We start from the raw sequence: 13,947 nt of genomic DNA on the forward strand, positions 1-13,947 counted from the left end.
AGGATCCTGGACTTCAAGCTGTATTACAAAGCTGTAATCATCAGGGGTGCCTGGGTGGCTCAGTCAGTTAAGTGTCCGACTTCGGCTCAGGTCATGATCTCACCACTTGTGAGTTCAAGCCCCGCGTTGGGCTCTGTGCTGACAGCTCAGAGCCTGGAGTCTGCTTCAGATTCTGTGTCCCACTTCTCTCTCTGCCCCTCCCTCACTCATGCTCTGTCTCTGGCTCTTTCCCAACAATAAATACAACATTAAAAAATTTTTTACAAAGCTATAATCATCTAGACAGGATGGTACTGGCACAAAAACAGACACTTAGATCAATGGACCAGAATAGAGAACCCAGAAATGGACCCACAAATAAATGTATGGCCAACTAATCTTTGACAAAGCAGGAAAGAATATCCAATGGAATAAAGACAGTCTCTTCAGCAACTGGTGCTGGGAAAACTGGATAACGACATGTAGAAAAATGAACCTGGACCACTTACTTACACCATACACAAAAATAAACTCAAATGGATGAAAGACCTCAATGTAAGACAGGAAGCCATCAAAATCCTCAAGGAGAAAGCAGGCAAAATGCTCTTGACCTTGGCTGCAGCAACTGTTTACTTAACACGTCTCCAGAGACAAGGGAAACAAAAGCAAAAATGAAGTATTGGGACCTCACCAAAATAAAAAGCTTCTACACAGTAAAGGAAACAATCAGCAAAACTAAAAGGCAACTGACAGAATGGGAGAAGATATCTGCAAACGACATATCAGATAAAGGGTTAGTCTCCAAAATCTATAAAGAACTTATCAAACTCAACACCCAACATACAAATAATCCAGTGAAGAAATGGGCAAGAGACATGAATAGACACTTCTGAAAATAAGATATCCAGATGGCCAACCGACACATGAAAAAATGCTCAACATCACTCATCATCAGGGAAACACAAATCAAGATCACAATGAGATACCACCTCACACCTGTCAGAATGGCTAACATTAACAACTCAGGCAACAACAGACATTGGCAAGGATGCGGAGAAAGAGGATCTTCTGCACTGCTGGTGGGAATGCAAACTGGTGCAGCCACTCTGGAAAACAGTATGGAGGTTCCTCAAAAAAATTAAAAATAGAACTAACTACCTTACGACCTAGCAATTGTACTACTAGGTATTTATCCAAGGGATACAGGTGTGCTGTTTCGAAGGAACACATGCACCCCAATGTTTATAGCAGCATCATCAACAATAGCCAAAGTATGGAAAGAGCCCAAATGTCCATAGATGGATGAATGGATAAAGAAGATGTGGTATATATATACAATGGAATATTACTCGGCAATCAAAAAGAATGAAATCTTGCCATTTGCAACTACGTGAATCCAACTAGAGGGTAGTATGCTAAGCGAAATTAGTCAGAGAAAGACAAATATCATATGACTTCATTCATATAATGACTTTAAGAGACAAAACAGATGGACATAAGGGAAGGGAAGCAAAAATAATATAAAAACAGGGAGGGGGACAAAACATAAGAGACTCTTAAATATGGAGAACAAGCGGGGTTATTCGAGGAGTTGTGGGCGGGGGGGGGGGGGGGGGTGGTGGGCTAAATGGTTAAGGGACATTAAGGAATCTACTCCTGAAATCATTGTTGCACTATACGCTAACTTGGATGTAAATTTAAAAAATAAATTAAATAGAATTAAAAAAATAAGATTAAACTCCAACCATGTGGAAAAAAGAAAAAAAAAGAAAGAATCATCTCAGAAAATGAGATACAAATCCATTTTAACTTTTGTCCACATGAGTAACACTGGCCTGGCACTAGAGTTGCCAGATTTTAGCAAATAAAAAAATACATAAAATAACCAGTTTAGTTTGAATTTCAGATAAAAATGAATAATGTTTTAGTATAAGTATGTCCCATGCAATATTTTGGACATGCATACTAAAAAATTATTTGTTGTTTATCTGAAAATTAAATTTAACTGAGCATCCTGTATTCTACCTGGCAGTCCTACTTGGTAGCATTTATTGAACAAGCTATTCTTTATCTCTTGACCTGCAATGGCATTTCTGTCTTTTTTCAGATTTACATACATGTGTGGATTCCTCTGTGTTCTCTATTCTGTTCCAGTGTCTATATATTTCTTAATTACAATAGCTTTATAGTAAGATTTTCTGTGACTGCTCAAGTCCCCTGATGATTCTTCTTATTCAGAATTATTGACTAGTGCCTTCAGACCTATGTTAGATAATTTTAGTAAAAATGGAAGTTTTTGCCATGTTCTTTATTAGGAGTGCTTGTCATTTGGCAAGTCATCTGGCAAGCCATTTGGCAAGCAGTCTTCTTGGTTGAGATATATAAATACATATCAGGCGAAGGACATGTCTATCTAGTCCTATTTAATTTTTAATATCAAGAATGAACATTAAAATTATTGAATCAAAAAAAATAGAATTACCATACAACCTAGCAATTCCATTTTTGAATATATACCTCAGTCAAAAGCAGAGAATTGAACAGATATTTTTTATACCCATGTTCACAACAGCCAAAAGGTAAAAACAACCAATGTGACCACTGACATAAGAACAGATAAACAAAATGTATATATATACAATAGAATATAATTCAACCTTAAAAAGGAAGGAAATTCTGATGCATTCTACAACATGGATGAATCCTAAAAACATTATGCTCAGTGAAATGAGCTAGTCACTAAAAGACAAATATTATGATTCTATTTATATCAGGTATCTAGAATAAACAAATTTCATAGACAGAAAAAGTAGAATATTGCTTACCGGGTGCCACTTGGGAGGGAGGAATGAGGAGTTACTGTTTATAATACAGAGTTTCAGTTTGGGAAAATGAAAAAGTTCTTGAGATGGATAGTGATTATGGTTAAACAACCACCATAAATACACTTAATACCACCAAACTGTACCTTTAAAAATGGCTAAAATGATAAACTTTATGTACATTTTACCACAATAAACAGATGGAAAGAAGGAAGAGAGGGAGAAAAGGTGAGGGAGAATGGGGGAAAAGGAGGGAAGTCAGTTGAGTGGGAGATAATCTTATTATTTATCATTATGATCAAAAAAGGAGTAGCTAAATAAATTATGTCATACCCATACAACGCTCTGCAGCCATTAACAAAGATAGCAAGATGTAAAAAAAAAACATGCTACCATTTCAGTAGGTGTGTATATAATGGGTTAGGAATGCATAAGTCTTTAGATGCAAACACGCAAAATGGTATGATCCTGGTAACAGTAATGTCTCCAAGTTAACCAAATGGATGCTAAGGGACAGGAGAAGGGATACTTATTTTTCAAAGAAATCCTTTAAATTTTGTGCCATCTCCAAATATAACCTTTTCAAAGAAATGAAGTCTCTCTCCAATTTCCCCCATACCTTCCTAGCCCTAAGTAACTACTAATAGAGTTTTTGTTTTATAAACTGCCTATTCTACATATTTCATGTAAGCGGAATCATATAATATGTAGTCTTTTGTAGCTTTTTTCATTTACCATATTGTTTTCAAGGCACATTTCTTTTTCTTGCCAAACAACATTCACATTTATCTATTCATTAGGTGACAGACATTTAGGTTGTTTACACTTTTTGGCTATTACGAATAATGCTACTAATATTCATGTACAAGTTTCGGTGCAGACACGTTTTTACTTTCTCTTGGGTATACTGCCTAGGCGTGGAAAAGAACTATATGGTAAACTCAATGTTTAACTTTATGAAAAATTCCAAACTGTTTTCCAAAGTGGCTACACCAATTTACATTCCCACCATTAACATATGAGGTTTGAGTTTTCCATATCCTCTCTAATACAAGTTATTGTCTGTCTTTTTAATTACAGCTTATTCTAGTTGGGATGAAATGGTATCCTTTTGTGATGTGGACTACTAATTCACTTTTGATAAAAGTACAAAGGCAACTGAATGAAGAAAGGATTTGCAACAAATGACGTTAGAACAACCGGACATCCATACGGAAAAATACTGAGACTTGAACCTCACACCTTGTACAGAAATTAACTTAAAATGGGTCACAGATGCAAGTATAAAATGTTCAACTATAAACATTTTATAGAAGAAAACAGAAAATCTTCATGAACTGAGATTAGGTAAAGCATTCTAGATATGACACCAAACACATCATCCATAAAAGAAACAAATAAACTAGATTTCAAAATTAAGAACTTTGCTCTGGAAATAAACTGTTATGAGAATAAAAAGACAACATGCATCCTGAGAAAAATATTTGCAAATCACATATTTAACCAACAACTTGTATCCAGAATATATGAAGAACTCTCAAAACTCAAGAGTAAGACAAAATACAACCAAACTTTTAACAGTGAGCAAAAGACTTCAACAGGTCAAAGAGGATACGTAAATGACAGGTAAGTACATGAATCAATGCTCAACATCATTAGCCATTAGGGAAATACAAATTAAAACCACTTTACATCTGCTGAAATGGCTTAAATTTTTAAAACTAACACCAAATGCTGGTGAGGACACAAAGCTACTAGGGCTTTCATACCTGCTAGGACTGGGGGAATGTTACACAATACAGCTTCTCTGGAAAAGAGCTTGAAAGTTTCTTAAAAACTAAACACACACTCACCATATGACCTAGTAATCTAACTTGTAGGTGTTTTATCAACAGCAAAGAAATTTAACAGTAACACAAAGCACAAAGGTTCATGTCAGCTCTGTTCGTAATTCCAGAAAATGAAAGCAAACCAAATGTCCTCTAATGGATGAATAGAAAAACTGTGGTACGTGAATATAATGGAAAAATACTGAGCAGTAAAAAAGAATGACCTTTTCATACACAGTACAACTTAAGTGAGGCATTATGGTGAGTGAAAGAAGTCAGTCTCAGAAGGTTACAACATTCTGGAAAAGGTAAAATTAATAGTAATAGATACAGATCAGTGATTGTCAGGTCTTACAAAGGTAGGGTGTGACCACAAAGGGAAAAGCATGAGGGAGTTTGCCCTGACTGGTGTATCCTGTATCCTATATTCTGATAGTGGCAATGGTTAAATAAATCTTTACTTATGTCGTGATTCACGGAACAGTATACCAAACTAAAAAGTCAATTTCACTCTAATAATCTTAAAATTTTTGAAAAAATTTTAAAAAGCTGATCATATTCATGTTAAATGGCAAAAATGCAAGATGTGAGCACAAAAGAATGGGACACTCTTAAAGATCATCTCCTTTAGAGACACCTCCTCTGAATCCTTTTGTAAGTCCATTCTTGTCCTTAATTTTGACTACTTTTTAAACATGCAGACCTCCCTCCACCTTCTCCAATTACCCTGTCAACAGTGAGGTAGGTGACTATGTGTTTAATTTGTTATATTTCTTCTTCCATAAGAAAAATAAAGTATCTTTTCTTAATAAATGTTAGATATCACAATATATCTAAACATTTTCTTTAGTTATTAAAATGAGTATAAAACTGTGTGAATAAAACAACTTTTCAGAATTTATAATAGGTTCTCAAATGTAATGTATAGGTATGTATTCCGAAAGTTATTTTTTATCAACACTGATCCCAAAAGTCATGTTTGGTCATTTCCCAAAAACATTTTTAACAATGGAAAATGATTTACCAAAACATGCTTCTCTATTCTAGAGCTCTATTCTACTAGAAGCATTCTCTCATTAATATATGAAGTCATAGTGCTCGCTTCGGCAGCACATATAATATATGAAGTCATAACTGATTTCTAAAGATTTCTTTGCTGAAATATCCATATGATAATCAAAATGAACAACGTTCAACAGACTATGAACTGATTTCATATCAGCAGAGCCACCCTAGTAAATAAGAATGCTTTCCCCACTAAGGAAGGCCTTTAAGAAAGAATTATGCTCATTCTTTTTTCCTCTAATGTACATGACTTATTTTCATGAAGTAATGCCAAAAGAATTACCATTGCTAGAAATTATATACAGGCCTAACAATAAGATTCTGATTAGTGTCACAAAAGATCAAAATATGTTATCAATTATAAACTTATAGGAGTTGATTTGCAATTAGAGTATCCAAATATAGATCCCACAATTTCATTGAGTAAATGAGTCCTCTAACTAGTACTCACTCAAATGTATAGGAGAAATAATTTCAGCTTTAGAAAACTCAGCCGCTTTTTATCTATATGACCTCATTTATACAGAAGAATCCTCAAAAATTTATTTTCAGACACACATTTAACTAGAAGGTTAAAAAGCAGGTAGGGGTGATATTATACTATCAATTTAAGCTTTATAGAAATAAAAACATAGATATTAAATAAATCTAATTTTAAAATGCAACTACGCTAGAACTGAAGCCAAACCCATCCAATTACAACATGAGTATGTGCATATGTATACACCAACAAACAGTATCACAGACAAACAAAACTTAAAGAACCACCTCAATAAAATGAGGCAGAGGCCTCAAATCACTGAACAAGTATAAGGGCTCTGTTTTGGGTAGCAACTTCTCCACACCTGGACTCCTCTGTAAGATGAAAATATGACTTCTTCTAAACCAAAAAGCATGTTTAAAAATTGTTTCTACTTTTGCTAATAGGTATCTCTCTTAGTTCAACAAGAAAAGGAAATTCCTTCTGTGTACTGAAGAATTAAAAGCAAAAGTAAGTTTATGAAAGCACCTGAAACAAATTATAAAATGTAAAATGACCCCAAATCTTATGTCTTCCCAACTTCTACTCATAAAACCACATATTAACAACTTTTATACTTTGTAATTTCTGAAAACATACTAATGTGGGTGGGTTTTCCAACTCAGATGTTCCATTCTCCAGCTTACATTCTCAAATGTTGGTTCTACTCAAACTACCTACAGTTCAACGGAATCACAAATAGTCTGGACTAATACATCATGAACAATACTTTTAGTATCAGCTTGGCACTCTGTGAACTAATAAACATCCAGCAGGGATACATCATTTGTAACTGGTACATACGTTCTTTCCGATGCTCGACTAAGCCCACAGCCTGCTTTGCTGAGCACTTTGCAAACCAATTGTCCCCAAGTAAAACGGTGACTTCATTAGTATGGACAAGTTTTCCTGGCATGAAGGCAAAGGGGCCAAATGGTACCTATTGTTGAAAGAAAGGAGAGAGGGGGAGAGAGGGAGAGAGAGAGAGAGAGAGAGAGAGAGAGAGAAGATGGATGTGGGAGAGAGGAAGGGAGGCAAAAAAATTAAAAACACTAAAAAATACATTTTATGACACACTTAGCATTAAAAAGCTCTGTGCTGACACTAAGAAAAAATGTCAACTTCATAGAAATTTAACATTAAAGTTACACTAGGAAAACATATACAAAATTACTTTAGTTTAATAAATCAATGTTAAAACAAGAAAAGCAATCTGCACATTTACATAAGCTTTCAGAGAAATTAGCACTGTCTCTGAATGTTTATACTTTGTGTTCATTCATAAATCTAAATGAAAGCAAACTAATAATGAAATATTAAGTTAATAAAGAATACCTCTGATTAAAAAAACTGAAAATTATTTCTAAAAAAATAACCATTTTTAAACAAAGCTGGAATTAACAAATAGCTTTAATGAGTCTACAAATTTTACAAAATAATTGGGCTAGTATAATAAAGAACAATACATTTACAAAACATTTGGGCTAGTGCAATTAAGAACAAAGTCTTCATGAAAAAGAAAATTCATGCAATGAAAGAATCTAATCCAGGGCTCACAAATAGATCACTATGTCGATACGAAGATCACTCAGACAAAAATCAGCAGTACCTTTTTATAAAAAATCAATGTTCTAGGATGTAATTCTGTGAATTATACAACATTATGGTCTATTCCTGCTCTGGCTACCAGGAAACGACTAAGTGCCATATTTCTGTCTTAATTACAGTTTTCTAACACAAGTAAATTTGCATACCAAATCTGTCAAATTTTGTTCTAACATTTATGCCATTTGTGTTACCAAAATGTGATAATTTAATATAAATCTGAAAAAAAAAGAAAAAAGTAAATACCAACTATTACAACAATTAGTGGATTGTTTTAAAGTAAAACAACTTCTCTTGCTATGGTAGTTACTTCAGATACTATTAGCTTGTCAATTTGTGAATCAGTATACATAAAGCAAAGAAACATCTTCTTACTTTACATAGTTAGTATCTTTATAAGAAACAGCATACTACTTTAAAAGCAACACACCAAACATACCATGATATTATAAGACAACTTATCAGGCAAGGTACTGAGTCTTTCTTGAAGGGCATTATAGTCATTATCTACCTTCTTCCTGTTGATGAAAAAATAGCAGATACTAAATGAACACACAAATTAACAATTCCTCGAGTAGACTACGTATCAAAAGACAAACTAATCAAAAACCCAATTTTAGCAATTTAAATATTAAAGTATTTTTTAATTTTAAAATCCTATGTTTACCAAGCTTAGCAGTGGCATTATTCAACCATACAGTTATCAAAGAATTAAGCCTTTCAAGGACTTTGGTTTTAGAACTAGAACACACGTCTTGAGAACACACGTAAGGTAGAAGATCATCTGAACTAAATAAAATATGTAAATAAAGGAGATACTACTGAGGAAGGGCCTGATGTTTAGAGGAAAGAGGGACTTACAATGAAGGAAGAAGGGATTTAATAAAACTTGAGGAAATAAGCTCTGGCTGCAGAGCAGAAAGCATGAACCCAAAATTCGACCAGATGCTTCAGTCCTCTGAAAACTTAAAGCTGAAAACTGTGTAATAACCCTTCAGTTATTCATACTAATGTGATTAAGGTGAGGGAGAATCAACCAGGAGCTAGAAAAAACTAGGCAGAGGTAATACAAATGTGGCTTTGGAGCCTGTTTCAGGTATATCAAGACAGAGCTACCTAATAAATTAATTTCAAACAACCAAAAGATATAGGAGCAGAGATGGTCATATGTTTCCACATTATGAACCCAGTTCTTACACCTGTTGGAAATGAACAGTCCTTCATGCAGATGCCTGTTTTCAAACCTTCTCTGAAAATTAGGTTTTCAAAGGGTTCCTTGCGAATATAGGCTGCAGGCTAAACCAGTGTGTGCACAGCAAAATTTTAAAGCAAAGGGGTGTTTTCAACTTACAAAAGAATAACAAAAACTCACCAATTCAGCAAGTAATTTTTAAAAACATGTACATATTGCCAAACTGAAATTAGAATAAATTGCAACATAGATAATCGCTCTCCAGATAATAAAAATGACTGCTCTAAAAACATCCTGGAATTGATTTCAGTTTACTCCTCCGTGCCCATAAAGCAAGAGGAGCATAATTAATAAAAATTATTTGGTCTGAAAAATATCAAGGAATTTCACTTATATATACTATGTTATTCATCCTAAAAATATTCCTATAGTAAATGTCACTCATCAACATTTCCTTATTCAAAAAAAGTAGAAGGAAGATGGGAAAACCACAATTTAAGAGAAATCAGATTGCCTTGATCAAAAGAGCAGCAAGCAATGAATTTATCCTAGGTCTTCTGACCTACATTCTTTCACGCGAGCTTTTTTATTTTCTAGTGTTCAAGTGCTTTTGTAAAATGTTCCCTCAAAATATTTTATAAACATAAAATGTCTTTATTCTATTTAAGGGGGGAAAAAATCATCCTTCTGGATAAGTTTTTATAAAAATAAAATGATTTAAAAAGGCTTCATGCCCAGGGCTACATACCAGAAAGAGCTTGGCTTTGAAGTCAGGCTAGGGGGTGAATCCAGCTCCAGTTAAGACTAACCCTAGTCTTAACATCTTCAGTGGTAAAAACCTGAATAATGCCTAACTATCTCTCAGGTTCAAGAGAAAGAAAAAGGGTTTAGCAATAACATCTATGTTGAGTATCCAATATCCTTCATGAGCTATCAAAAAACACCAATTTAAAAATTTTCAAGAAAGACTATTACCCACTAAGGTAAAATTCCATTGTGTTAAATTCATTCAATTTGATACAAAGAGCAGGACTTCTTGAAGGACAGTAGAGCTAAATGTTACCATTCAGGGGGCTTCTGGAGATATGGTTGGTGTGAGCAATAAATGGGATACTGTCTATAAAGAACTGATTTGGTACGATACCTGCACATAGTAAACACTCATTATTAAATCTAACAAACACTAACAGTTTGTATGTTTTAGATAAGTAATTCAGCAAATGCTCAAGGACTATACATCAGCTTAGATGTCTAAATGTTTCTGCGACTGCTAAAAAGCTAGTATTAGGGGCGCCTGGGTGGCTCAGTCGGTTGAGCATCTGACGTCAACTCAGGTCATGATCTCATGTAGTGGGTTCGAGTCCCACGTCAGTCTGTGCTGACAACTCAATGCAGCCTGGAGCCTCCTTTAAATTCTGTTGTCTCCCTCTCTCTCTGCTCCTCCTGCACAACGCTCACTCTTGTGCTCTCTTGCTTCTCAAAAATAAGTAAAATGTTTTTTTAAAAAATTTTTAAATAAATAAAAATAAAATAAAAAGTAAATAAAAATAAATACCTAAGATTAAAAAAAACTAAAGTTAGCATTCAGTATGTTTTATTTTAGTAACTACACCTGGAAAAAGGAGACTCCCTAAAACATCTCTTTTGTATATTAAAAGAAGAGTAGATTGAACCACTGACGAGATCCATGTCAATACTCCAAATCAAGTATGTTCAGTTTTAAACATATCACTGATTCTCTCTAGAACAAAGCTGTGGATATACTGGAGAACAGTTTAAGATCAGAGTTGCTATTTATAAATTCGGAGTTGTTTTCTAAAAATACAAAAGCAAAAACAAAAAGAAAAGAAAAAATTTAAAATGCAGCCCATGCAGAATTATTTTCTGAAGGGAGGCAAGTAGGAGACAAGCAGTGTCCCTGGGAGAAATTATGGCTTGAGAAGCTCTTTCTCTAAAGGTCCCACTAGTAGAAATATCCAGGATCAAGCACTTTGGTCAAAGAGTTTGTCTATTCTACAAATAGTTCCTCTAACAGGGATTAAATAATCCCATTAAAGATCATAAAGCCTATGCAGCAGAAAATACAAGAATGAATCTAAGAACTATTGTGTTACAGAAGGTAAGTAGGGGATCTTTATTTGCACCAAAATTTGAAGAGTTTGTTTTTTCTATTTTACTACTTAGAAACACGTACTTTTTAGACACTGTAGTCATATTTAAATATGTATTCAGAAGAGGGAATTGCTTAATTTTTTTTCAAATGGAAATAAAGCACAGATATCATCAGAGATAAACCACTCAAGCCTACTTACTTATAATATATAGACCTGGAGGTCTTCATCATATCTGATACTTACAGATTAGTTTCAGGCTTCGATTCTTAACTTTTAAAAGTTATCTAATAAAGAAGATTTAATTTACAACAGATATCCTCCTGCAATTTTCCTTATAGAAAATAAGAATTCAGGGTGCCTGGCTGGTTCAGTCAGTAGAGCATGTGACTCTTGATCACATGTAAATTCAAGCCCCATGTTGGGTATAGAGATTACCTAAAAATCTTTTTTTTTTTTTTAATTTTTTTTTTTTTAACGTTTATTTATGTTTGAGACAGAGAGAGACAGAGCATGAACAGGGGAGGGGCAGAGAGAGAGGGAGACACAGAATCTGAAACAGGCTCCAGGCTCTGAGCGGTCAGCACAGAGCCCGACGCAGGGCTCGAACTCACAGACCGTGAGATCATGACCTGAGCCAAAGTCGGACACTTAACCGACCGAGCCACCTAGGCGCCCCACCTAAAAATCTTTTAAAAAGTTAAGAACTAAAGCACTGCACTAAGTCATATGTAAGAAACTTTACAATCTTCTTCTGAATCTTGCTAATCATGTGCTATACGCCTTGAAAAGCACCTTTTGTTTTAAAAAGCAGAAGCAAAGAAGGACATAGCACAACTACAAATTAGCTTTAACCTTAAGGATGAATCAGGATAAATCCCATAAGAAACACCTTATTTTCATAAAACTGTGAAAAGTATGAGAGCAAGTTAAATGATGTGAATGCTCAAGTATTTACAGGTGAAGTACACTGACTTACTTTGAAATGCATCAGGGAAAAAGGGATTAACGGCTTGAGATAAGGATAGGTATATGATCAAGGTTCACCTACACAATTCTTTCAACTTTTCTGTATGTTTGAAGATTTTCATAATAAAATATTAAAAAGGAGATGGAGGTAATATGAGAGTGAGTCCATATTTTTAATCTTCTTCTTAAATGCAACTGACAAATCTTTGTAAAGAAAAAAAGTTCTATATTCCTTGTTTGAGGGAAGAAGAAAGTCTCCAATCCAACATTCATCTTTATATAATAAAAAAGGAAATAAAATTTAAATAACTGATTGAAATAAGATTTTGCTAATTTCAACTAAAAGTAGTAAGCTGGAATAGGCAGAAATAGTGACATTAAGCCTGTAGGGTTTTTTGGGTTTTTTTAAATCTCCATTCTCTCTCCTTTACCTAATGTCCTAAACATAAAAAGCAGGAAACATCAAATGATTATTTGGGGGGGGTGGCTGGAAGGAAAAGGGCTTTACATTCATATTAATATCTGGATTAATCTGGGACAGAGTTATTTTAAGTTTTTAATTTAAGAAATTATAAAACCCAAAGATTCTGGAATCTAAGTAACTATATAATCTTATTTAGAAATGATTTTTAGTCCATCATACCCACATTAGAACTTCCTGTTAAGAATTCAAGAAAATCTTTGTTTTAATTCATTTCACCATTTATTGAGTTTCTCCTCTGCTACCAAGCCTTATGCCATATGCTGCAGGGATCATCACTCAAATATAACATGCCTTGTTTTATTTCTTTGCATTGCTTCTTTGTTAAAAACCCACTAGCTTGAGGGATGCCTGGGCTTCTATCTCTAAAATTAAGAAAATATAGGCACAGATTATATACAGGTAAAGAGGAAAGTCTTCTTATTACTAAAGAAAGGAATGATAATGATTTTTTTTCAAAGTATTCTCTTAAAAAGTCTAAATAAATTGTTAAGGTTATATTAAACAATGAAAACATTCTTTTTTTTTTTTTTTTTTTTTTTTTTAATTTTTTTTTCAACGTTTTTTAATTTATTTTTGGGACAGAGAGAGAGACAGAGCATGAACGGGGGAGGGGCAGAGAGAGAGGGAGACACAGAATCGGAAACAGGCTCCAGGCTCCGAGCCATCAGCCCAGAGCCTGACGCGGGGCTCGAACTCACGGACCGCGAGATCGTGACCTGGCTGAAGTCGGATGCTCAACCGACTGCGCCACCCAGGCGCCCCGAAAACATTCTTGAAAGAAGGATTTACATTGTAAAGGATCTACAATTTGGGTGAGAAGGGAGACACATTAAAGATTAAAATGTATCTGTGTTAAATTTCTATTACTTTTTGTTAAATGGTTAAGGCAAAATACCATTAAATGAAATCTACAACAAAATTCAGGCAATATGGTGGCATACTCCTTTTTCTCAACTCTTTATACCTAGGAAATTTATGCTACCAGAAGACACTGATGAAATATTCCATGTTCTTTATACTTATGAATCCATCAAAAAACTTTATTAGAAACAGATACAAAAATGAACCTAAATATAAATACTTCTAATTTTTCTAAAGTTAACAAAAGAAAATTATCCAAGAGAGACAGATGCAGCTAACATCCTGCTAGATTTCCTCAATTTAACGTCTCAACAATAAGACAACAGAGTATGATGGATTATACACAGCAAAGCTGGGACTAAGGAAATTGTTTCGAGTGTTCTACCAACAAATATGTACATGTGACTTCAGACTTGTCAGTTATCATGGGTACCTGTTTCTTCATTCATTAGTGTTCTTTCACTCTAAGAATAAAATGAGATGCAAATGTGAAGAACATTTAAAAATTAC

At 34.2% G+C, this 13,947-nt stretch overlaps 1 protein-coding gene across 5 annotated transcripts in view; it reads right to left on the bottom strand.

The window, feature by feature from the left end:
* The window catches only part of URI1 (URI1 prefoldin like chaperone), a 125,149-nt gene that overhangs the window by 56,151 nt on the left and 55,051 nt on the right, over positions 1 to 13,947 (bottom strand). For 4 of the 5 annotated variants that reach the window (XM_042917596.1, XM_042917597.1, XM_042917598.1 and 1 more), the window contains 2 exons: positions 8,260 to 8,338; positions 7,020 to 7,155 (listed from right to left, as the gene is read on the bottom strand). In XM_042917596.1, the coding sequence (XP_042773530.1) occupies positions 7,020 to 7,155; positions 8,260 to 8,338 (215 nt within the window). Of the gene's footprint in view, positions 1 to 7,019; positions 7,156 to 8,259; positions 8,339 to 9,760; positions 10,326 to 13,947 lie in introns of those variants that run through there. The other variant, XM_042917599.1, reaches the window with a different exon arrangement.

This window comes from Panthera leo, chromosome E2 (assembly GCF_018350215.1).
Source record: "Panthera leo isolate Ple1 chromosome E2, P.leo_Ple1_pat1.1, whole genome shotgun sequence".
NCBI classification, from domain to species: domain Eukaryota; kingdom Metazoa; phylum Chordata; class Mammalia; order Carnivora; family Felidae; genus Panthera; species Panthera leo.